The following is a 21,878-nucleotide window of genomic DNA, read 5'->3' as shown; positions in this document are numbered from 1 at the left end:
GGAAATAACGCTAACCCGCGGGCAGATGAAATCCTCCCCCCGCTGCCGGGGCCCTGTAAAACGCCCCGAACACGCTTCGATCTCGACTTGTGGCCCCAGCGCTCCTGCGGGGCGCCCCGCCCTCCCGGGCACAGCCGCAGCCCCTGCAGATAGCCGGTGTGACCGCCCGCAGGCAGTCACGTCGAAGCCCCGCGGCTGGCCTCCCGCCTCGCTCGGCCGCGGCCCGGCGGCCCGGCCCGGGGACCTGCAGCCTCCGCGGGGAGCCCGGGCCGGGCGCCGCGCCGCCGGGGCCCGGCAGAGGGCGGCCGCGGCCCGGCAATGCCGCGGCGCCGGCGGGCGGGCCGGCCCCCGGGGAGCGCGGCCGCCTCGGGGCCCGCCCCGCCGCCCGGAGCCGCGCCGGCTCCCCGGCACCGGCTCCCCGGCACCGACCCCCTCGGCGGCGGGGCGGGCGCTGCGCCGGGGTGCCGGAGGGCCGGGGGGGGAGCAAAGCGGCCGGCAGCGAGAGGCTGCCCGCCCGGGCGGAGGGCAACCGGGCGGGCCGAGGGGGCTGCCCGCGCCCCAAGCCCTCGCTCGTCCTCGGCTGCCGCCCCCCGCCGCGCCGGACGGGGCATTCCTGTCCAGCCGCCTCGATGTTCGTTTTAACAAGCCGCCGTAATTGCTTCCCTTTGCCTCAGCTGGGTTGCCCGCCCTCGCACCTCCCTGGGAGCGCAGAAGAGGGCCTCGGATCTTGCACGCTGGCCTCCCGGCACCTGGCTGCGGCTCGGTGCAGGATGTAAGTGTGTCTGCAGCTCTCATGAGCTGTGGACGTTAAAGGATTTCAAGGACGTTTCCCCCCATTCATCCCAGTTATGTCCCCTGCTAAAATAGGTTAACGGTGTCTAATTAACCACTGCACATTGTCATGCTGCATAAAGATAGCATCCTGGCTGTTCTCTGAGCCCTGCTACTTTATCTCCATTTAGATCTCCGTGGTAGTCCATTAAATGAGAAAGAAACAGTTTAACAGAGATGATGTCTACATTAGAACTGCCTTTCACCCTTCAGCACAGAAGTTGCAGGCAGCTCCAAGGCAGCTCGGCTGTACATTAGGGGTGTGGGGGGGAAAGACTCAGTTTTGAGGTTTAACCCCCTCTCATTAGTGTGGAGGGAGGATTCCTGCTGGCCAGAACTGAACAAAGATAACACTCGAGCAAGATCAGATCTATATCCTCTGCCCCAGGATACAGCCAGGAGAGAAATAGGTATTCTGTACTGGGAGTTATATAACATGGGGGTTACATGGGGTCTGTCGGGGTCTTCTGGCCAGTTTCTCAGCTGTTCAACACCCTGAAATAGAGAGGGGGTCAGCAGCTGGCCAAAGCCAGAGGGAATATTCTGGGATTTTGGTTACGTTTGGGAGCACAGGCAGCCTTGCAGGGAAAGGGTGTTTAAAAGGAGCTGTCCAGGTGACAGGCTTGGACCATGTTCTTTGGCCCTCCAGATGCAATGGGCTTGTCAGAAGAAATGAAAGAGACAGAGGTATCGCTGTCTCACAAAAACTGGGGGTGGCTGGTGTATAATACAGCAGACTGAATGCATTTCTGAGCACTGCTGCCAGGAATGTATTGTCTTGTTTGCCCTTACACCCTGAATGGGTGTATCTATAGTTCATACACAGTTGCTCATTTTGTAGACACTTGTTGCTACCCTCCCTGGGCTGTGCCTCCTGCTGGAGCAGACAAACCAGAGCAGTGCACTTCTTGTTGCTGAGATCATAAGAAAAGAGTAGGAAATCTGTCTATGCTGGCTTAAGTCTGGTTTCTTCCATGTCTGCTTTCACTCTAGAGAGCTTTGCCCATGTGGTGAATGAAGAGGATGATGTGTACCCAGGCCTGATATTCCTGAAGGATGAAATATTGGTCTCAACGTGTGGCAATTGGCATTGATAAGCTGAGCCAGTTCTCAGAAAGGGGTACTCCACAATGCTTAAAGCAGTGTGAGAACTTTATGGAGAATGCCTGTGGGGCTTCCCATAGCACCTGGAGGGCAAAGAGGCAGGCAGGTGACTGGTTCTGCAGGAATAGTATCTCCATCTATAGCTTAGCCCTCGGCTAAGCTTATGGAATGGACAGGGTTGGAGGTAGGGCACCTTTTGAGGATCCATTAATGACTTAGCTTACTGCCTTGAAGGTTTCTAACCTTAGGGCACAAGGCAAAGCTTGTCTTTTCTCTCAGGGTCACTTTGTTAGGTACATTTAGGTAATGCGATTGGACGGAAAAAGCAAAAGATTAATCAGGAACAAACCAAAAATATTTTGTGAATTTTTTTTTCCAATCTGAAACAAGGAATGAAGAAGTAATTTGACATCAAACAAAATTAAAGGAAGCCTCATGAAAAAAGAAAGGAAATAGTAGGCTGGTTGGTATCTTCTTTACCTAATAGCTCAATCATTAAGGCCACAAAGAGTGTAAAACATGCAATTCCTTCCTGTGCCCCAGAAGTTTCATACTATATTTCTGCGTGTGAGCTTATCAGCTGGTTTGAAATGCCAGTTTCATCAAATAATGCTATTCCAAATCATATATTAATGGACATGTCTAGTACAGGTGACTGGAAGCAGATGCCTCACCTAAACAGAACAACAGTCATTTCTAGCTCCTGCTCTAGTGCCATTGGTATTTAAATGCTCCATATAAATCACAGTACTGTTGGCATGAGAGACTGGCATCACCAACTGCCACCTTTGGACCCTGTGGCATAGGGACAAGGGTGTTCTCCTGGGGGGGCTGACCGTGGGGCTTTAGCTTGCCTTAGAGAGAGGAGGGAACTGTCTTGTTTGACAGGAGAGTGTTCTAACACCTGGGCTCTGGGATTAAAGGGGTCAGTACTATTCTCTCCTCCCAGTTTATGAATTTGTTCCCCAAATTACTATTTTTTTCCAATCTAGTGCAGCTATCTCATAATGAAGTATTTGCTTATTGCCCTAAATAAGTCCTTTCCTAGCGTAACAAGGAAAAGTTGAAAAAGATTTAAGTCTTGGAATATGAGTGAAGCAGTCTCTTCCTCTAGGACTAAAATATGACTGCCTTCCCTGTGGGCCACCTGGATACCTGTCATGACAGGGAGCTCAGGAAAAAGAAACAGAAATTGCTTACAGGGATAGCAGGAGTGACCCTCTCCTGGGAAGTATAAACATGTGGAGTGTTTCACTCCTGCCTGGGGATAGGAGATGAGTAAAGATGTAAGGAGTGTGAGTACTGAGGAATAGAGTGTTATTTGGGGCTGGACAATTATCAAGAGTAATGGGATCATGCTAAGAAGAGGTTAGATTGAACCTCCAGGGAATAATCTCACTGTGCAAGGCTGTGCAATGCCATGCAATGCCATCATTTGGGATGTTTCAGCTCAGTGAGGGCAAGGCTCTGAAGACAGGGTGTGGGAAGCAGTTCTTTGAAGGCAGAAGGGAGAGATAAAATAGGATAAATCTTGCATCATCTTTCCATCTCTGTCTTGTCAGATTCTAAACTCTAGTGAGAGCTGGGGGTGAGCTCTCCGAAGCCATCCCTTTCTTTCTCCATAGTATCAGGGGGTTCACAAAAAGTGCTTTGCACTACCACTGCGGAGAAGGTCGGAGCTGGACAATTGCTCCTCACTGGAACAGCTCTTTCCTAAATTCCCCAGCTGCATTGCACTTCTGCCTCTTCTGATGAACAGAAGTGTGCAGATATAGCTGAAAGCCCAGATGCAGATGTCACCTACACAGCTGCAGTTCTGATTATAGCAGTGGATATTACTGGGCTCAGATGTGCCCTGCCTCTTAGAAGATTAGGTTATGCACAGGAGAGCTAGATGAGGACCATAACCTGCTAGAACAGAGAGCAGATGAGGAGAGGCCTGTCACATCTCATGGAAGTGCTTTGACAGGAGCAGTGCAAGGCAATGAAGCAACTTCTCTTACATCTTCCTGTGTCCTGGGATAGTGCATGTGGTAGGGGAGAGGCCCATGTATTCTTTGTCATGACACCCTGACTTCAAGGGAGGGGAGAATATTTATTCCCAACGCATAGAGATGAAACTTCACTCTGCAAAATGGCCAAAGCAATCAGCAAGTGATGGAGTATCTGCTAAAAAGAAACCTGGCATTTAATTAACTTTTCAAAGTGCTGGTTCAGCAACCTCCATGTTTTACATTTTGAATATTGAACAAGCGTCCCTAATCGGGACTGAATTACTTCTGGGCTTGCTGGGGTGGAGAGCAAGGGAGCTGCCATTTGCCAGTGCCTCCCCCCCACATTATTATTATGAACTCCTGTTAACTCAGCCAGATCAACCCTGATTTACTGCAGCAACAGCATGTCTCACCTGAACTTGGCCAGCTCAGATGGGGCTCCTAACCTACAAAGGCAACCAGATAATCTTTATGCATGACCAGGGGGAGGAAGGACCTGTTGATCTCTCAGGGATAGGTAGACAAAGTATAGCATCTTCTTCAGTCCTTAATGTGCTGACCTCTCTACTCAGGTAAGGCAAACTTTACCTGCAGCTGATAGCAGAGGGGATGAAAAAGTATCTGAGAAGCTAAAAAACCAGGGACTATGGCTCTTGCTGTATCTGGGCATGGCTGTCTTTTTGGACCCAAATAGTTCTGCTTCAATCTGATGCACTCAGGGACTTTTTGATACACTGGTTTAATGGTCACTCAGAACTTTTCAAAGGTGCAATGTGTTATATCGGATCTGGTGTAGGAACTGTTTTGCACAATAACAGTGATAAAGGGAACAGTGCAGTTTTTTAATTTTTTCTAGCCTTTTCTAAGCGTAAGCCTTTCCTTGTCTTGCAGGTCAGGAAGAAAGCATGCAGAAGAAGTAGAAGAGTAAGTTCCCGTTGTTGCTGAGACTTCTTCCATGACTTTTACATCTGATCTCATGGAGTAGGGACATGCTACTCAAAGCACCAGTACACCACGATCTGGAACTTGGGAAGGGTGCAGAGCCTAGGATGAATTCATGTCATGTGTCCTGGGATGGTGCAAGGCTGGTCACTCTGTAGTTCCCTAGATATGGAGTAGGTGATGGCTCTGTCCCATATGACAGAAAGAAGGAAAAGTAGAAAGCATCTGCTTTCCTCCCAGACCCACCCCAGGCCCTGCAGTCTGCAGCCTAGGGGTTTGTCTCAGGTACAAGGCATCTTGCTTAAGCACTCTAAGCTGAGATTTCTGCTGAGTCCAGCAATGAGGGGTATGGAAGGAGGTCAGTCTGCAGGCTAAGCATACCTGGGATGGGAACTCTGCCACTGACAGGCCATGAGGCTTGTGGGGAGGAAGGGGACACAGCAAGATGCTTTTCTGGGCTTGCAATTGAAATTCTTTCTTCCTTGTGTTTTGCTGCAGCCATCGTCTCAGACAGCAGAGCCTGGAGGCATCAGATGATGGAGGAGGTAAGGTATCACCTACTTGACTGCAAGAAGTGCCTTCATGCACATCTGGGGATTCTCCAGTAAAGTGAGGAGAGGCATCTTGTAAGAAATTGCAAGGAAATGAACCACCCTGGGGGTAGACAAATGCAGGAGCTGCTTAAATCTCCCCAGCTGCTGAAAGAGAGAGAGAGCGCAAAGGAGATGAAGAGGAGGATGAGGAAGTGAACCTGTAGTCTAACTCTGGCTCTTCATTAACACAGAACGATAAAGCACCTTTGGGAAGAAGGAACGTGTCGAGAACACACTTTTCTCTGTGATTACCTCCACATGGAGAATAGTGGACTGGGGCAAAAAGAGAGCTAAAAGAGCAATAAAAGGTTAAGAGCAGGGAAAGAAATCACTGCTGTCCCCTAGTTTAGGTGATAGTATGCTCTACTTAAAGTCCCTCTTACGTTTTATGATAACATCCCTGTCTTGTTCCCATCAGGACAAGTGCCTGCACTGCTCTCCTTGGGTCTCTGTCATGGGGCAATTTAAAAAATCCACTTGCCTAATCCAGGATCATAGATCATAAGCAAAACATAGGCACTGGTGGGTAATCCCATCCCAACCCTCTACAGGCTGCTGTGAAGTCTACTGGACTCCTGACTTAGCACTAGTTTTCTTGATAGTGTGTATCACCTGCACTTCTAGGACTGGATGAGCCAAGAGAAATCTCAGGAAAAATCCACACTATGGATTTTGAGACAAGCACTAGAGAACTATGGGGAGCATAGAAGTTCATTAGAGTCTCTAGGAGCTACCTCAGTTTTCAAGGGCTAAGAATTTTATACAGTGTATAAATTTTATACAGTGTATAAAAAGTTGCATCTGTAAAATATCACCAAGCATCAGAAGAATTACCAGGAGTCACAAAGGATCAGACATCAGTATGGTTAATGAGATTAAAAGAAGACTTATTTGGGTTTTCCAGACAGATTAAGCATTGCAACATATGACTGCCAGAAGTGGCACCTTTATAGCATTGGCATCTTCAGAACAGACTTAATTTTCCCCCTGGGAAGTTTCTTGGGCTTCTTAAATTTCAGCGTATGTCACTGAGGCTGGTAGACTGTTCTGAACAGCTCTTTGAGTGTTTGCATACGTGCTGTCCTTCTTGTTGAACCTTGGTCTTGTATTCAGAGTATAATAACTGTCTTTGCTAACCAGCCATAAAAATGCTTGCCACATGTTTGCAGCATGTGACTTTTAGTGCTCTAAGACCTTGGGTAATAAATACAGAATAGAATTGATGCAGAATGTGGTATGAAGACATGGCAAGTCCTAATACACTTCACTTATTTATCTGTGCCTAACCTATGGTTAACAGTTGAATTTGGATTGTTTGCAAACCAGAGTTCAGTTTTGGATTAAATCTGTGTGTTAGAAGAAAGATCCCACTAATCCGTTCCTACCCAGGCAGTTTCTGGTACAGTCAAATACACTGGGTTGTGGATCTAATTTCCATGTGGAAAATCTCTAAATGGATCAGTGCATTGCATGCTTGTGGTCCTATTTCTACAGGGACATTAAGCAAGTTATTCTGGGACAGGAGTTTTCCATGTGGGCTCAGCAACTGCAGTGGAGAAAAATGACATATAAACAAATGCCAGAACCTAAATAAAATTACTTTTTTGAATAAGCAGAGATACAAATAACTGCCCAGTGTAGAAGGCAGGGAGTAGCATGCTGTGGCTGTGTAGTAAGTTGAGCCGTATCAGCATCCCCTTTGCACAGAACTGCACTTGGGCTTGTGTCCTTAACTGTAACAGTAAAGCTCAGATTCTAAACGTACAAAAATCAAGACATTGGTGTATGGATCCCCAAGGATGGGTCACGGTTATTTTGTGCTGCATAATGTGTTAGCTTGTACACCTTAATATGAACAGGCACAGTTGCGTAATGATTGCTGCTGTCAACCAATACATTTGAATCGCCTTTCTTTAACCTATTAGAAAGCTGAGCTGTACCATTCCATTAACATTGTTTGTCCCCCATCCAACCTTTTCATTAAAAGAATGAAGGGAAAAACTATATGCCCTTAAAAAGGTATTCTTGTGTATTTGAAATGTACTCAGTTATGATAATTTATCCATCACTAACACGCAGAGGCTCAGAATTTGGAGTCTGTTGGAGAAAGTGTTGAAAAAGCATAGGGCCTGGAGAGACCCCAGTTTGGCATGTGGAGAATGGAGGGAATGTTGTACAGCCAAGTAGAGACTTTTGGGCTTGATATGCCTTGTAGTTTCAGAAATAAAAGTAGATTTCTCTCACTGCTCCTGGCCATTCACCCCATCCATGAAATAGCATCTGATTCCTCATATCAATGGGAGTTTGGGACAGAAGGACAGTCGCTTCTCAGGCTGTATGGAAAGACTGAAGTAATATGGGAGATTGTAAGGGGGTGGACCAGACAGGGACATGCATGGAACTATCTGCAATTTCATCCATTCCTTACAGTTGCACAGGGAAACCCAGATGGTGCAAGTCATCCATACTGTGCAATTCAAACTGTTGAAATACTAGCAGTGAAGCACCTTGGCTCAGGTTGTGCTCAGAATTCATTTTCTCTAATCCGTATTTCTTCTTCATGGAGGCTAGTCCAGGACAAGAGAGCCACTTTGAAGAGGAGCCAGTTTTGAGTTATAGGAAAGCAAAGACTTGTGTTTGACTAAAAGCACCATTTGTTCCTGTAAAACTCCAGGCTGGAAAGAAAGACTATTTTGAAAAAGTGCAGTGCCTCTTCAGAAATAGCTCTGGAGTGTCTAGCTGATGGATATTGGGGTTTCCTACAGCACCCGCTGTGAGTTTGGTGTGCATCCTCCTGAACACTCACTGGTACATGCTAGTACACAGGCATAGCAAATGGGTAATGCACCTTTGATAGGTGGATGTGTGTCCAGCTGAACCTTGTGGGGACACACACACACACACACAGGTTCTCTGCATGGTGGGAAACCTGCTTTAGCAGGATTTAATGCATCACAACTGGAGGAATAATAAACCTTCACAAGCAACACAAAAGTGTTTAATTCCTAAAGGACAGGCCTAGTTGAGTCACTTTTGGCCAGGGGCAATTGGGGGCTTAATGCTGTGTATGTAGCAATCTGGGCAATCTGAGAGAGAGGAGTTTAAGGGTAATTGCTCAATTTTCTGTCCATGTCAACAGGGGAAATGGGCAGCAGTGACCGAGCTCTGTATGGCAAGGAAACTGCATGAGATGGTAGATGTGAGACTATCAGTGGAATTTAAAAAGTGCTATCTGCAGAGCACTGCTTCCTTTTCTGTAGCAGCCAAGAGCTTCTCCCAAGTGCAGACTATTCTTTGTCATGAGGTGGAAGGGAAGACAGAACAACAAAGTTCACATTGAAGGGCTTTCCACTCCCTTTGCTCTTTTCTCCAGCAGGGCAGTAGAGTCTCTGCTTCAACTTTGCTTGGGTATTTCATTTGGCTTTACTCTGCTTGTGTGTCTCTTTCTGATGTGCAGCTACAAAGGGCTGTTTCCTGTTGGGGTGAGAAATGCTGTCATCCCTCCCCATCCTCATCAGCAAACTGCTTTGTCCTTTTGGCTAAAAGTTTCTTTGTTGTTCCTTTTTTGTCCACCAGTTCTGCACTGCTGAGTTGCACCTCCCCAGATGCCTGTCTCCTCACTATATTGCCCTTGGATTTTTCTCCTCGGTACTCTATTAGTTTTAGCTAAGGTTGTAATCTCTCCCCCAGCTATCCCTCCCCCATAGACTATTGCCCCATCTTCAGAAGTCCCTTCCCCCCTGCTCTCTGCTACCCTTGGGATGCATAGCTCCTAGAACAGGGCTTTTATTGGAGGATTGGGATGTGATGTGTGATTCTCTGTCTGCAGGAACAACGGCTTGTTATTTTAAAGCAGATAGTGTGTGTGAAAGAGACAGCTGATTGAAATGAAAGCCTGACTATGCTACACAGACAACCCAAACCTGACCTGCAGGTGAGGAAAGCTGCCAGGAGACAGTCACTAGATCTGTGCCTTCAAGGCAAAACCCCTTCCTGCCTGCTGGGAAGCCTCCTCAAGGAAGCAGAGCTGATGATTAGACCTCTCTATAAAATGTCAAAGCTCTAGAAGGACTTCTTGCCCTTCTGGTGTATGCCAGCAGCTCCTTTGCATTTGAACAGGGTGGGAGTCCAGGCTCAATGCACAACAGAAGAGGAACTGGGCATATGCCATGGTCCCCGCATCCTTCTGGGGAGTGATGTCTGTCTGTCAGGTGGGAGACAGCCCTCACAGGATATCCGGTACCTGGAAATCACAGCCATAAAATATCAAACACCTCTTGAGCTGCGTGCGAATACACACCAATGATGAAATTGTTCCAAACAGAGCTGAGAATAGAGTGCAGTGTCGGTTATTGTTGTTCTGTCATTCCTTATACAGTTTGCCAGTTACTTCCCTGGTGAGCTGCTGTTTTTGCAGAACACACCAAGTGCTGGTGGATTCCAGGGGCTGTGAGCTGCAAGGACAGCTGCATTGGCTGAGCATGAGGGTAAGACCGGGGGGGGAGAATTTGCAGGAACAGTCAGGGAGATGGCCAGCGGGTACTTCATAGGCTCAAGAGGCAGTGGTGGAGTGGTTTGGGGAGAGCTAAATGGACGAAAAGTTCTGAGCATCAGTGAAATGGAGATGGAGTGAAAAACATGGTGTTTTGGAAGTAGCGTGAGCGGGCTAAAGAGAGGGGCCTGGGGCAAAGAGTGACAGTGACTGCTGAGTTTCTGGGATTCTGCACTGTGACTCTGTGTGTGGCTCTGTCAGCACACCACAATCCTCCCCTTGGCTGCTCCCCTAATGCACTACCCCCAGTCTCTATGCAAGGTCAGTGAAGGGCAGACTCAGCCCAACCTGATGGTTTCCACTGAGCTGTTGGTCCAGGCCAGTTTGAACTCCTCCAGTGACTGCTGGCATTGTGATCTAGAGCCTCTGGTGTTCAAGGAAAGCTCCCTCCTGACAGCCACAGTGGGCAGGGGGAAGCAGAGAATATGTCCCAAGGGATATGTCTGAAGTCCTATTTGAAACAGCAGACCACTGGCCAAGGGGCAGTGGGCAGCTTAATTGCAAGGGAGCAGACACAGCTTGTTGGGGGCTAAAAATGATGGTCTGGGTAAGCATCCTCCATCACTAAATTCTGCGATACGGTAGATACACAGTCATATTGGGTCTGTGATTGCTGAGTCCATAAGTGTAGTTGACGGACTAGGTTTACCTAAAATACCCTTTAAGAAAAAGCTCTTGAAAGATGATTACAGAATTGAGACACCATCATTTAAAACTGCCTGAGGCAAACTCCTTTGAAAATTGCAGCAGTGGAGGGACAGAGAGAGAACCGCGTAGCCCTTGATTGTAGTGTTGTTCCCTCAGGACCCGTCCCCCCTCCCCCTCAGTTTCTCATCTGATATGAGAGGGAGCAGCAGTAAGATTCCTCATCTGTCTTATGAAAATCCGATTCTGAGTGGCTCTGATCAAACCCGGCTGGCTGTCAGCAGCGGTGGCCTTGTGTGGAGGGAGGGAGGCTTCTGAGGAGTTGCTGGATGTGGAAGTGTCATGGGTGCTGACGATCAAAGAGGCATTTTTTAATAAATATATATAAGAAAAAATAAAAAAACCTAAGGATTTAGCATAAAAGAAATGTAGTTTGTCTTGTTTTTCCAGCGTAACATGAAGAGGATGAAATAGAATCAGACACGCCTGCTCCCGAACATACTTCCACAGGAGCATCCTGAGAAGCTGCTTTCCCTGCCACAGTAATGCTCTAATGCAAAATCACTCATCTCCAGCATTGTTGAGGACGGTTTTGTGTTTCTGAGTTCACCAGACCCTCCCTGGGCAACTCATGCCTTCTCATCTGCTGCCCCACCACCTTCTCAGTATGTTTCAGCAGGGGAATACTGCAAAACAGCCTTTGAAAAGAGGAAAACAGATGTTACCAAAAAGGAGGGCAGGCATAGTGCTCTGTCACGGGGCTGTTGGTAAGCCTAGGAGGTGTGTCACCACTCTAACTGCTGCTAACTTCAGGAATTCGGTGGACTCCAGGTCCTGAGCCTGGCCTCCAGTCTCTCCCATCTCCTGCTGGTGAACAAACCTATGCATTAAGAGATTCCTCATCTTCAAAGCCATCAGTGTCTGCTCTTACTTCTTGCACAATACAAGCTATGGATTATTGCCTGATGAAGCCCTGCAGTGAGCCCAGCATCTCATCTGACAAGGCTGTTCTGTGCCCTGTCTCTTCACTCTTCCCAGGGGTTGAAACTGGACAGAGCCTTTGTGTCAGTAGCAGCCTTGTGAAATAGCAGATATGCCTGATGCCTGTCCCCAGCAAGCTCTCAGGTGAGGAAGAAGCCATGCCATGCCAAGCAGTCTGTGAAAGCACAACACTATTGAAGCAACTAGAGTGTCTCACGGACTACCCAACCTCCCAGCCAGTTGTACATCTAGCTGACAGTATCATCACAGCTTGGTGGCAGAAGAAAAAACTATTTTGTCTGATGCAAGGCAAATGCATAATCTTTTAAGGCAAGGCTGGAGGGTCAGTACTGAATCTGCTGCATGACCTCCCCTAGATCCTATGAATCCTCTGGCACCCGCTCACTGGGTGACTTTTCCAATCAGCTTGGCCAGGTTTTGCTGTTACTATTCTCTTTCTCAAAAGGGTGCTTTGGGACATGGGACACTCAGGTTATCTTCTTGTCTCAGCTTTTAAGTCAGTGCCCTAGCAGCTGTGGTACTGCCTGCTTTTCACTCTACTGTTTTCATCTCCCTGCTGGCTGATCAGGCAGGTACGCTGTTCCGTATTGGCCTACTACTAGGGCAATTCCAGTCAGGGAAAGGCATCCCTGTGAAATTCATGTCCAAGCATCCAAAGAAATGTTCTTTATCCTCTCCATTTGCCTGCTCGTCTCCTGAGAAAGCTTGCAAGAGGCTTCAAGCTTGTTTGTGTGTTCAGCAGAAGCTGTCTGTGTCCCTTGTTCCTTATGGTTTTTTGAAGATTTTTTTTTTTGCCTGTTGCTTTCCACTTTTTTCTTTTCTTTTTTTTTAATTCTCCATTTTTCCACTTAGAGAGAAAAATTATTTATTGCGTTGAGATGCGCTAATTAAAGCCATTTTCTGGTATTTGGTTACTGAAGTGTTTGATGTCTCTCTGACAAGACCATGAAATGCAAGGAGTGTCCACAGGGACAGAATTTGCTGAACACGGTGCTTTGTAAATGAGGGGACACAGTGTCGCAGCAGCTCATGAATATGAAACGCCCATGATGCTACCTCAGTGGACTTGGGAACACAGATGAATCCTGTCATGTGCTAAATGAGACCAATTTCTTTCACTTAACTTCATCTTCAATCAGACCTTCTTCCATTTGCCTGTTTAAAATTCCCCAAACGTGATGCAGAAGGTAACAGTATTCAGTAAAACAAAGTTTTGCCGCAGCAGAGATATTGTAATTATTTCAGTTTTACATTTTATGAGCAAGCAACTTAAACTAAAGTTAGTTTCATTCTTATGCCTGCTTAGTGGCAAGAGACTGCCAGCTCTAGAAGCCACTACCCTCTCTGTGTTCTCTGGATATGGTGGTGTGTGGACAGGGAGGGCAATGTCGTCCCCACCGCAAGAGTGTCCATTCTGAACTGGCCTTTGAAACACTCACCCAGTTGGGGGAAGTGAATCAAACTATGTGAGATGGAGTCATTTTTTTGGGTGTCAGGGTGTTGGCTCGGGACACTCTTAAAGCAGCTCAGGGAGAAAGTGGCAACCACACTGCTAACTGCAGGCCTAATCTGGGACATGGTTTCTAGATGCAGCTCTGCCACTGATTTATTGCCTGACCTTGAGCAGATTCTGTCTCTCCACACTTATGGGCTCTCTCATATCTAACAGAGAACTTTGTTCTTTGGAGCTAGGACCAGATCTTACTGTGAGCTTGCAGGATTTTAAGGGACCCAGCCTGCAGGTGTTGCTACTAAACCAAATTATGAGCTCTGCCTGGGAGGGGAAGTGCAAGTCACCAACCTGCAGGAGCAAATGGGTATTAAGGTTGTGCAGGTTCTTCCACCTCCTGTTTGTTGCTTTCTGTAGTCATCTTCCTCAGCTGTCAGTAAGTTATTTGCTAAGAGGTAAAAAAGGTGATGGTTACTGCATGTACTCTAATATGAACACATAAAGCCCTCCTTTGTTCATGACTTAAAAAGCCACTGTTTCTTGTTTATTGTTTGGTTATCTGCATGTAGCATGGGTCACCCTCAGTCTTTCCCCTCCATCTTTTCCTCCTACCATCTACACACTTCTGCCTTATGCTGTTGGTGTCTTGCCATAACTTAGCCATGAAGCTCTTTTTTTGTAAGACCTAGCTCAGTCTAGCTATTGTAATAAAAATACGATTCTTACTTATATGCTGGCATATAGATGTTCTGAGACAATCAGTTTGGTGCGGTATATTATAACTCTCCTGTAAGCCAAGATTTGGTACTGGTGTCTCCTACCCAACCATAACTTCTGCATGGATACACTTATTTTGGTTTTGTTCTTTGTTCACTCTCGTTCACCACCACCTGGGAGATAGAGGGGAGTTTGCACTGGTGATCTAGCATTTGGTGCTTATTCGGTTTTTCACACCTCTACCATAAGCAGTGTCTAAAGGCAATATCTTGTTTCTTTATGGGCTGAGAAATCTATGGGGAAAGGCTTTGTATTACTCTGTTCTCAGTCATTTTGAGCCATAAAAAGAAGCCTCATCCATTCCTCTTTAAGGTCACTGCATGCACTGAGTTTTTGTGTTCCTCCCTCCATCTTCTGTTGCATACATTCATTTCTTCTACTTCTAAAACACTACCTGACATGTGTTTCTACCTATTCTCCCCTCCCTTCAGCTAAAATGAAAGCAGGATACTCACTCTCAGGGGAAGAGTGAGTGTCATTTTTAGGAGCACTCACTCTGGGAATGTTACCTGCCATATGAAATGGAGATTCAGAGGAGTTCTGTCAGGGGGACACTGGTTGAGGGAGGTGGTATAGATTACAGTACCTTGTGGCATGTTGTTCAGAGGCCAGCTGGGACCAAGGCTGGTAAGATGGTTTGTACTCAGTTTGTTCCCCTGTTAAAATTTTTTTACCAGTAACTCAAATTTATTTTAATGTTTCTTACTATTAGTATCATATCAGTTTGTTCTGATTTCAAAGTCTGCAGAAAAGCAGAGAAGAACAGCTGAACTGTGGTATTTTCATGTTGCTTCTGAGATTTGCCTACAGTTTTGATTAAAATTGGTTGATATTAAGGACTATGGAAGCTGCTGTCTTCTCCAAAATGCAGCTTAGTAATGCAACCTTCCCGTCTCCTTAAAACCTAGAGCTAGACTGCATAGAATAATTTTTTGTTTTCAGGTTTTGAAGCTACCCCTTCTTCTCAGCTGCCAAATATTTTCTTTTTGTAATGCACAGGCTATTTGTTCACTTCATTGCAGTGACCTGGTATCTGTGAAGGTGTTTCCTTTTGCCCACAGGCAGCTTCTTAGCATGTAGGTATATTGTGCAGTCATTTCTAAGGTTTACATATGCAGGCACTGAATTCAGGCATGAAAACCTGGACGGTAAAATATGTGTCAAGATTCTGCACCAAAACCACAGACTTGTGGAAAATGATCTGAAGCCCCCACGCTGAGCAGGGTGGGGAAAATGTGGGTTACAGAGCAAAGCACACAGAGTGGGGGTTTGTAATGTAATCTTGTCATTCAAAAAAGCTGCAGTGTGAGACTGGGAGGACATGGTCCTGCGAACATTTCTGCATGTACTAATGTTATATGTAAGTAGCCTCACTGCAGCTAATGGGAATATAAAAAGTAGAGCATATGCCTACACTCTTGCAGGACAATAGCCCATGTGCTTCTTCCCCCTGCAGTTGACATAGTGCCATGACTTGGCTGTGTTACGAGAGCTTACTGGAAAAGAAGATGTGAGTCCTAAGAGCAACAAAAACAATGAGGGGGCTGGAGACTGAGTGAGGGGAAAGGCTGGGACCTTGGTGATAATGTGAGAACTGAGACACTTTGCAAACTGTACAGAGAGAGAAGGGAGAGGGATTGTGGAGAGGTGGCACCATGGGAATTGGCAGAGAGAAGAGGAAATTATGAGTAACAAGTGAAATAAAGACCCAAATATTTCAGGGCTGATTCGCCACTGATAGCAGTTAGCTTGGGGAGCTGATATTTTCTTATAATTTGCGACATTTTTGTTCTGTTTCCTGTCAGTCTCTGGCAGTCCTAAAGGGCATTGCTTCTGCCTAGAAATGGACAAATCATCCACACTTCGCAGTAAGAACAAGCATGCACTGGCCTTTGTTGGAGGGGCTGGCAGGAGCCCCCAGAGCATTTCCAGCTCTTCTGTCTGAAATATTTTCAAAGTGTCTATAAAATATCGGAGCCTTGAATTTCTTTTGGAAAGAATTTCTATGTGATTGCCTGGATTTTGCTAATATAGAGTAGTGGTAGTGCTCTGCAAGGGGTTTGGGAATCTCTCCATGGAATTCAATGGCAGTGAGATAAAATCAGCACTGGAGAATCCAGGAGTCTTCGGGAATCTGCAAAATGGAAGGGGCATCACTGATCTTGGCCTTAAATTTACAGTTTTTTCTAGTGCAAAAAGAGATCAACAAAAGCAAAAGTGTACTGGGAAGTGGAGACCCCAGAAATAGCTGCCAAAATGAGCACTGAGTGAAGAAATTCAGTTTGCAGCAAACACCTTCCACATTTCTGCTGTCAAAAAAGGATAAGGATCTGACCTTCTTCTGCTGGAGGGAATGCTGCTCCATGGGTGAGGGCAGCTCTGTTCCCAGGTAGTTCTTCATTTAGATGTGTTTGCTGAGCAATATTCATAGTCTCCTGCTGAAAAAGATAAATTAGCTCAGGAGAGATTACACTGTTTCTCATTCCCATGCTCCTTTGCCTGGACTAACAGGGCATCTCTGCACAGTGCTTCATTCCTTCCCTTGGACCAGTCTCACCAGTCTGTTCCCTCCTTGGTTGCTTATATACAGGGACTTTCTCCCATGTTATCACTGAGCAGGTTTTACCAGCTGCCTCCACAGGTCAGTCTGTCTGTCCGTGGAGATGCTTTTGTCCAGTAATTGCATTTTGCTACAAGTTTTACCAAGACCTGGGAGCCCCTGCAGGGAAGAGCCAGCGGGATAGCGGCTTCTACTGTGTATTGTCCCTACAAGCAGAGGGGGGAGAGATCTGCCCCAAGCTGCCCAGCGACGCACTGGTGAGGCATTTCTTGCACATGCCTCCTCATCTAAGGGACAGCCTGGGGGCCTGGGGCCTGTTGCTGCAGTTTCCCTTTAAATGTCTTTGGGAAGTTTGCTGTAGTTGGAGAGCCTCTCTGCAGGCACCTGCTCCTTGGGCGGCTGGGGAGCTAGAAGGCACAGCTCTGCTGAGGCCGGCCAAGCTGTCACCGCCTTTTGCTGTAGCCAGGCTCTCGCGGCAGCCCCTGTCCCGCTCAGCCTTCCGCCAGGCAGCCAATTAGCGAGAAATCCCACTGTGTGGCCAGCTCCGAACGGCCAGCGCGCCAAGGCCCGGGCTGACCCGTGCCCTGCTGCAGCTGGGCGAGGGCTGCCTCCCGCCCCGCCGGCCGGCGAGCCGGGGGGATACGCAGTGGACGTTCGGCAGCTGAGAGCCTGTGAAGCTCTGACAGGCGGCCGGACAAGGGGCTCTTCAGGAAGACCCTGCCCAGAGCCCCGAGTGCCATAGGTGGGAACGTCTCTCCAGCTCCTGAATATTCATCTCAGCTTGGGCTGCAAAACGGGGCAAAGCCAGGCCCAGCTGCCTGCTGCTGTCCGTCAGTGGCATGGCCGCGCTGCCGACAAAGCCGGGCGCAGCCTGCTCGCTCCAGTGCTGAAGGGGCCAGCTCTGCCCGCGTGCTGTGCAAGTGAAACCTCTTCCCAGGGCCGAAACACCAGCTTTTCCACGGTCTGAGGGCTCAGGGTCACTGGAGAGCCTTTGTGGCCTTGAGTTTTAAAGGAGCTCTGTGCTGCTGTACGCTGTCCTTGCTTTGCACCCCCGGTTACTTTCCCTTCTCTTCCTCTCTCCTTTTTTGCTCTCTCCATCTCTAACTGTTTACAGCACTTTGTCAAATCAAAAAGCATGCAGTGCTCTCAGAGCCTTGCTGCTTTAGCAGGATTCAGAGTACGCCCAGTTCTTCCTCCTCTCCTCCATTCTTTAGCATCCTTTTTAGGTGCAGTAGCTGTAGTCCTTGTGCTGGGAATACCCAGTGACCCAGATGTCAGCCATTCCAGGGCCACACTGGAAATCATGAAAAGGTTTATGACGTTACAACTATATGCATCTTCCCTAGTCTTTGTATCTGCTACACCACCAGCACTTCCTTCCTCAGCTATCAGGAAGGTCACAGGCCTCTGCACAGCCTGAGACCCTGCCAGCGGCAACTCAACATGTAGTTTTACATGGCTTCTCTCAGCTTTTACCCCACATTTCATTTCTAACAGAGTCCAGGTGACTGGCGGCTGAGCCGAGAAAATGATAACCCATCTCATAAGAAGCAAATTCTTGCCAGTCTTAGGATGATGGCAAGTAGGCAGCAGGGTTTAGCGCAGCTGGCTTCTTTCAGCTTCAAGGTTGTGTTCAAATGCATGGTCTATGGCCTACGGAGTCCTACTCAGCCCTAATCTGCTCCTCTTGCAAGATTTCTTTTGACCCCAAGCTTCAAAGCTTTATTGCCTTGTTTTAATATTAAACAATATATTTTTAATCATTGCTGAATAACTCCCTTGTATTTTCCTCTAATAAGAAACAGGCTGTTTAAGATCTGTGAAGCAAGGGAACCTTTGTCTCTAGTGAGAGGAGAGCACAACGCTCCCCACTTACTCCTGCTTTCTCTTGTTGCAGACATTCCCGTGATCCCTGACTTGGAGGAAGTCCAGGAGGAAGATCTGGCCATGCAAGTGGCAGCTCCCCCCAGGTAAGAGCACTGCCAGGTGCTCTTGAGGCTCTAATCAGCAGTGCGAAATGGCCGGTGAAATTAAACTCCGTCTTATCTCACGCTCTCTGGATGTCAGCAGCAGTGCCATTCAGCAGGATTTGGTGCTGTGTATTGTGGCAGCAGGGCTCCAAGCTGAACAGTGCAATTTCTTGTTTCCTATTACGCAGAGAGAGCGATTACTGCATATTCTCTCTCTCTGTCAAAAACCTACATTAGAGTAACATATTTGATGTTGCAAAATCGAACTCTCGAAAGTGAGGAATTGCTTGATTTAAGGTGGCCCGTATAACCTCAAATGCCTCCAGTACACATGCATTATCACACACACTTTGATTATGCGTGGTCGTAGGCTGCTTTGCCCTCTACAGGATATCCTTCTTACTCAAGTGCCTAGTTAATTTGCAAAGTACAATCCTGTTGTTTGAAGGTGTTATCAGAGTAGTCTTGGGCTTAGCTCAAGGGAGACCAGCAAGCTTTAAAAAATGAAAGTTTTGGGGGTTTTATCTTAAACATATCAGGGAAGTCGTCTCTCCTCTGTTGGGCCTATTGCCAAGATCACAGACTGGGATATCTGTTGACCCTTATTTGGAGGGGTAGGATATCTTACTCCTGACCACAGATGCCTCTCTCACAAGTATGGAGTAGTTATTGTAATTAAATAGCTGTTGACAAAAACAAATGACACTTTATAGTAGTAAATTTAAAATTACTTTGTCTCTCACCAGAGTTCATTTCTTTGTTTTCTCTCTTTTTTATAATCCCATCTGTTCCTTCTGTATCCATAGTCTCCCTGCAATAGAAAAGACAAGTGATTTTCATGGACAAACACGAACAGAAATTAAATTAATACATGCCTTTTCTATAGTATTGCATCACCTGTGAAGGGAATCGTGGCACAACAGTATATTACTCCCCTACACTGTGTTTCTCTTTGAAGGCTACATTTCATGATAGCTGTGACTCATCTCAGATGTGGAAATCACGAAGTCCCTACTATTCTGTAGCTTGTATGGTGGGGCTCTCAGAGCCTGCTTTGCTACGGCGCTGGGGCTCTTTGAATGTTCACTGTGTTCCTGTTTTCTTTCTGGCCATTGCAGCTGGTCTGTGGATCTTCTCTGAGCATGCTGGCTTCTCTGAGGGAGTCAGTGGTTGCTCCACATCCTATTTTTATGCACATGCACAACCTGGCACACAGATTTGTAAACGACTGTTCATTTGCTGGAAGAGATGTGCTTCTCTCTGGGGACATCCATCTCCAGAGTCTGCATGGGCAATGTGGACACTCGAGATAGGTGTCACCAGACTGCTGTCCATGCCACCCTTCTCCTCAGATGTACTTCCACACTTACCCAGGCTTGTACTTTGACCCTTTCTGGTTGCAGTGTGCAGGTGAACCGAGTGCTGACCTACCATGACCTGGACAAAGATCTAATGAAGTATGCTGCCTTTCAGACTCTGGTAAGTGGATGTTGCTATGGGGTGACTGATGTGGCTCCCTATCCTTCCAGGCTCCCATCATCCTCCACAGTGATAGTCGGCTGCATAAAATAGAGAGCCCTATCATCCAAATGACTTGCAGTCTGCCTGCAAGTCTGTTCCTCTCTGCAATGTGGCTTTCATACTCGTTTGTGTCTGTAAATAGTGTGGGTGTGGTATCTGCTACTCAGATGAGGCTCCTCCTGTTGTCCTGGACAAAGTATATGTCTCTTATGAGGCAAATGTGCCTGTCTCTAGTGAGACCTACCTGGTGAAATGATGGTGTCTGCTTTCTCACTGTCTGTAAGACTGTGACTCTGTGTGTGTGTTCATAGGATGGAGAGGTTGACCTGAAGCTTCTCACCAAAGTTTTGGCTCCAGAGCATGAACTACGAGAGGTAAATCTTTCTTTTGTGGGAACACCAACAAGGCAAAAACTTCTAATGTGTCTTGGACTGTACTTGGAAAGTAAACCTTTGTCAGTGAGGTGAAGGAGAGAGGTGAGGAGGAACTTGTCCAAGCTGATGGAGGTTTGATTTCCCCAGCAGTTTATTTTAAAGCTATATAGGGCTTTCTCTGTGTGAGATTATGGCATCACTATGATTGGCCTCCTTCAGTATGAAAGAGCTACTAAGGAAAATGTGAAGGGCCTAGCACTATCACAGATCCCTGCAGAAACAATGCTATGTTGTGTATTGTCTTCTGGTAGCTACCATGAGCTTCAGGTGGTTCTACAGGGTGGTACAGAGGGACAAAGGCAGAAAGCATTTGGGGTTTGGGCAGAGGGATTTTTTTAAATTGGGACAGAACCACCTCAATACGGGGTGGGCAGGAGCTCAGGACTTGCAACAAAGGATTTCTGCAGCTCAGAATTGCAGATGCTTCAGCAGAAGTGTGGAAGATTTTTATGGCTCCTCTTTAAGCCCTGCCTGGGAGTAGCTAAGATTAACAAGTATCAAAAAATCTGTCCTTTATGGAATTTTGCATTATGAATAATTCTGTCAACATCTTTAAATTGTAGCAGGGATTCACATTTCATTCTGGCTAGATTCCTGTCCTAGCCAACTGAATCTGCGACTTCCCTGGCCGGGGCAGTTACCATTTAGTTTCTCTCTTTGCTGTTCATCTTGAATGTTTGGCATCGTTCAGAGACCTTTGGGTGTCACCAGTAACATTTCAGCATGTTTGTCTTTTTTCCCTTGGTAGGATGATGTCAGCTGGGATTGGGACCATCTCTTCACAGAGGTGTCCTCAGAACTAGTGACTGAGTGGGACCTGGGACAATCTGAGAGAGAGGACCACCTCAGCCTGCCCTAGAGCACTGGCACACCAGACATCTCACACGTGCATGCCCTGTAAATAGTTTAGCACTTTACATTTCTATTTGCTTGTTTGTATTTGAGAATTTATTTCAGACATGAAAATAAATAGGGCCTTGCTTCATAGGAAAACTGGCTCAGGAGAAGTTTTGGGTATTTTGTAATAAGAATTTTTGTTCTCAAAAGAGATTAAGAATTCTAAACACAATAAAATACTTACTTATGAACAGTCGCTTACACCTCACTAACACCTTTACAGATAATTGCAATGGTCGATCTTTCCACTAAGGAAATGTAGCCTCTCTGGAGTGGACCATCTTACAATGGAGTGTGGTTTTCAGTGATGGCTATCAGAAAGCTTAGGCTGATATGATTTGTTTGCCTAGGACATCAAGATTACCATCTTCCTCACAACAGATGCCACAAGTTGTCAGGATATTGGTTTTACATTCCATCCAGCAGCCTCCAGCCATCCCCTGCTAGTTTAACCTCTCTCCTGGAACATTACCTCTGTATTGACTCAGAGGAAGCAGCATCACCTATTAAACTGCCAACACCACTTCCTACAGCACCTCTTTTTTCCCTTGAGGTTTCCCAGCTAAATTCTGACCAGGCCTAACCCCGCTTAGCTTTTGCAATCAG

At 46.8% G+C, this 21,878-nt stretch overlaps 1 protein-coding gene across 1 annotated transcript in view; it reads left to right on the top strand.

The window, feature by feature from the left end:
• IFT43 (intraflagellar transport 43) overlaps positions 1 to 21,468 on the top strand; it is a 46,248-nt gene extending 24,780 nt beyond the window's left edge. Inside the window, 6 exon segments of the mRNA XM_075030133.1 lie at positions 4,821 to 4,853; positions 5,370 to 5,416; positions 18,348 to 18,420; positions 19,824 to 19,899; positions 20,253 to 20,315; positions 21,124 to 21,468. Of these exon segments, the coding sequence (XP_074886234.1) occupies positions 4,821 to 4,853; positions 5,370 to 5,416; positions 18,348 to 18,420; positions 19,824 to 19,899; positions 20,253 to 20,315; positions 21,124 to 21,234 (403 nt within the window). The 3' untranslated portion in view covers positions 21,235 to 21,468.
• Positions 21,469 to 21,878: the final 410 nt, after the last annotated feature.

The sequence above is a fragment of the Buteo buteo genome, chromosome 6 (genome assembly GCF_964188355.1).
Source record: "Buteo buteo chromosome 6, bButBut1.hap1.1, whole genome shotgun sequence".
In the NCBI taxonomy this organism is placed as follows: domain Eukaryota; kingdom Metazoa; phylum Chordata; class Aves; order Accipitriformes; family Accipitridae; genus Buteo; species Buteo buteo.
The sequence above is the reverse complement of the archived record's forward strand: the minus strand, read 5'-3'. Positions and strand labels throughout refer to the sequence as shown.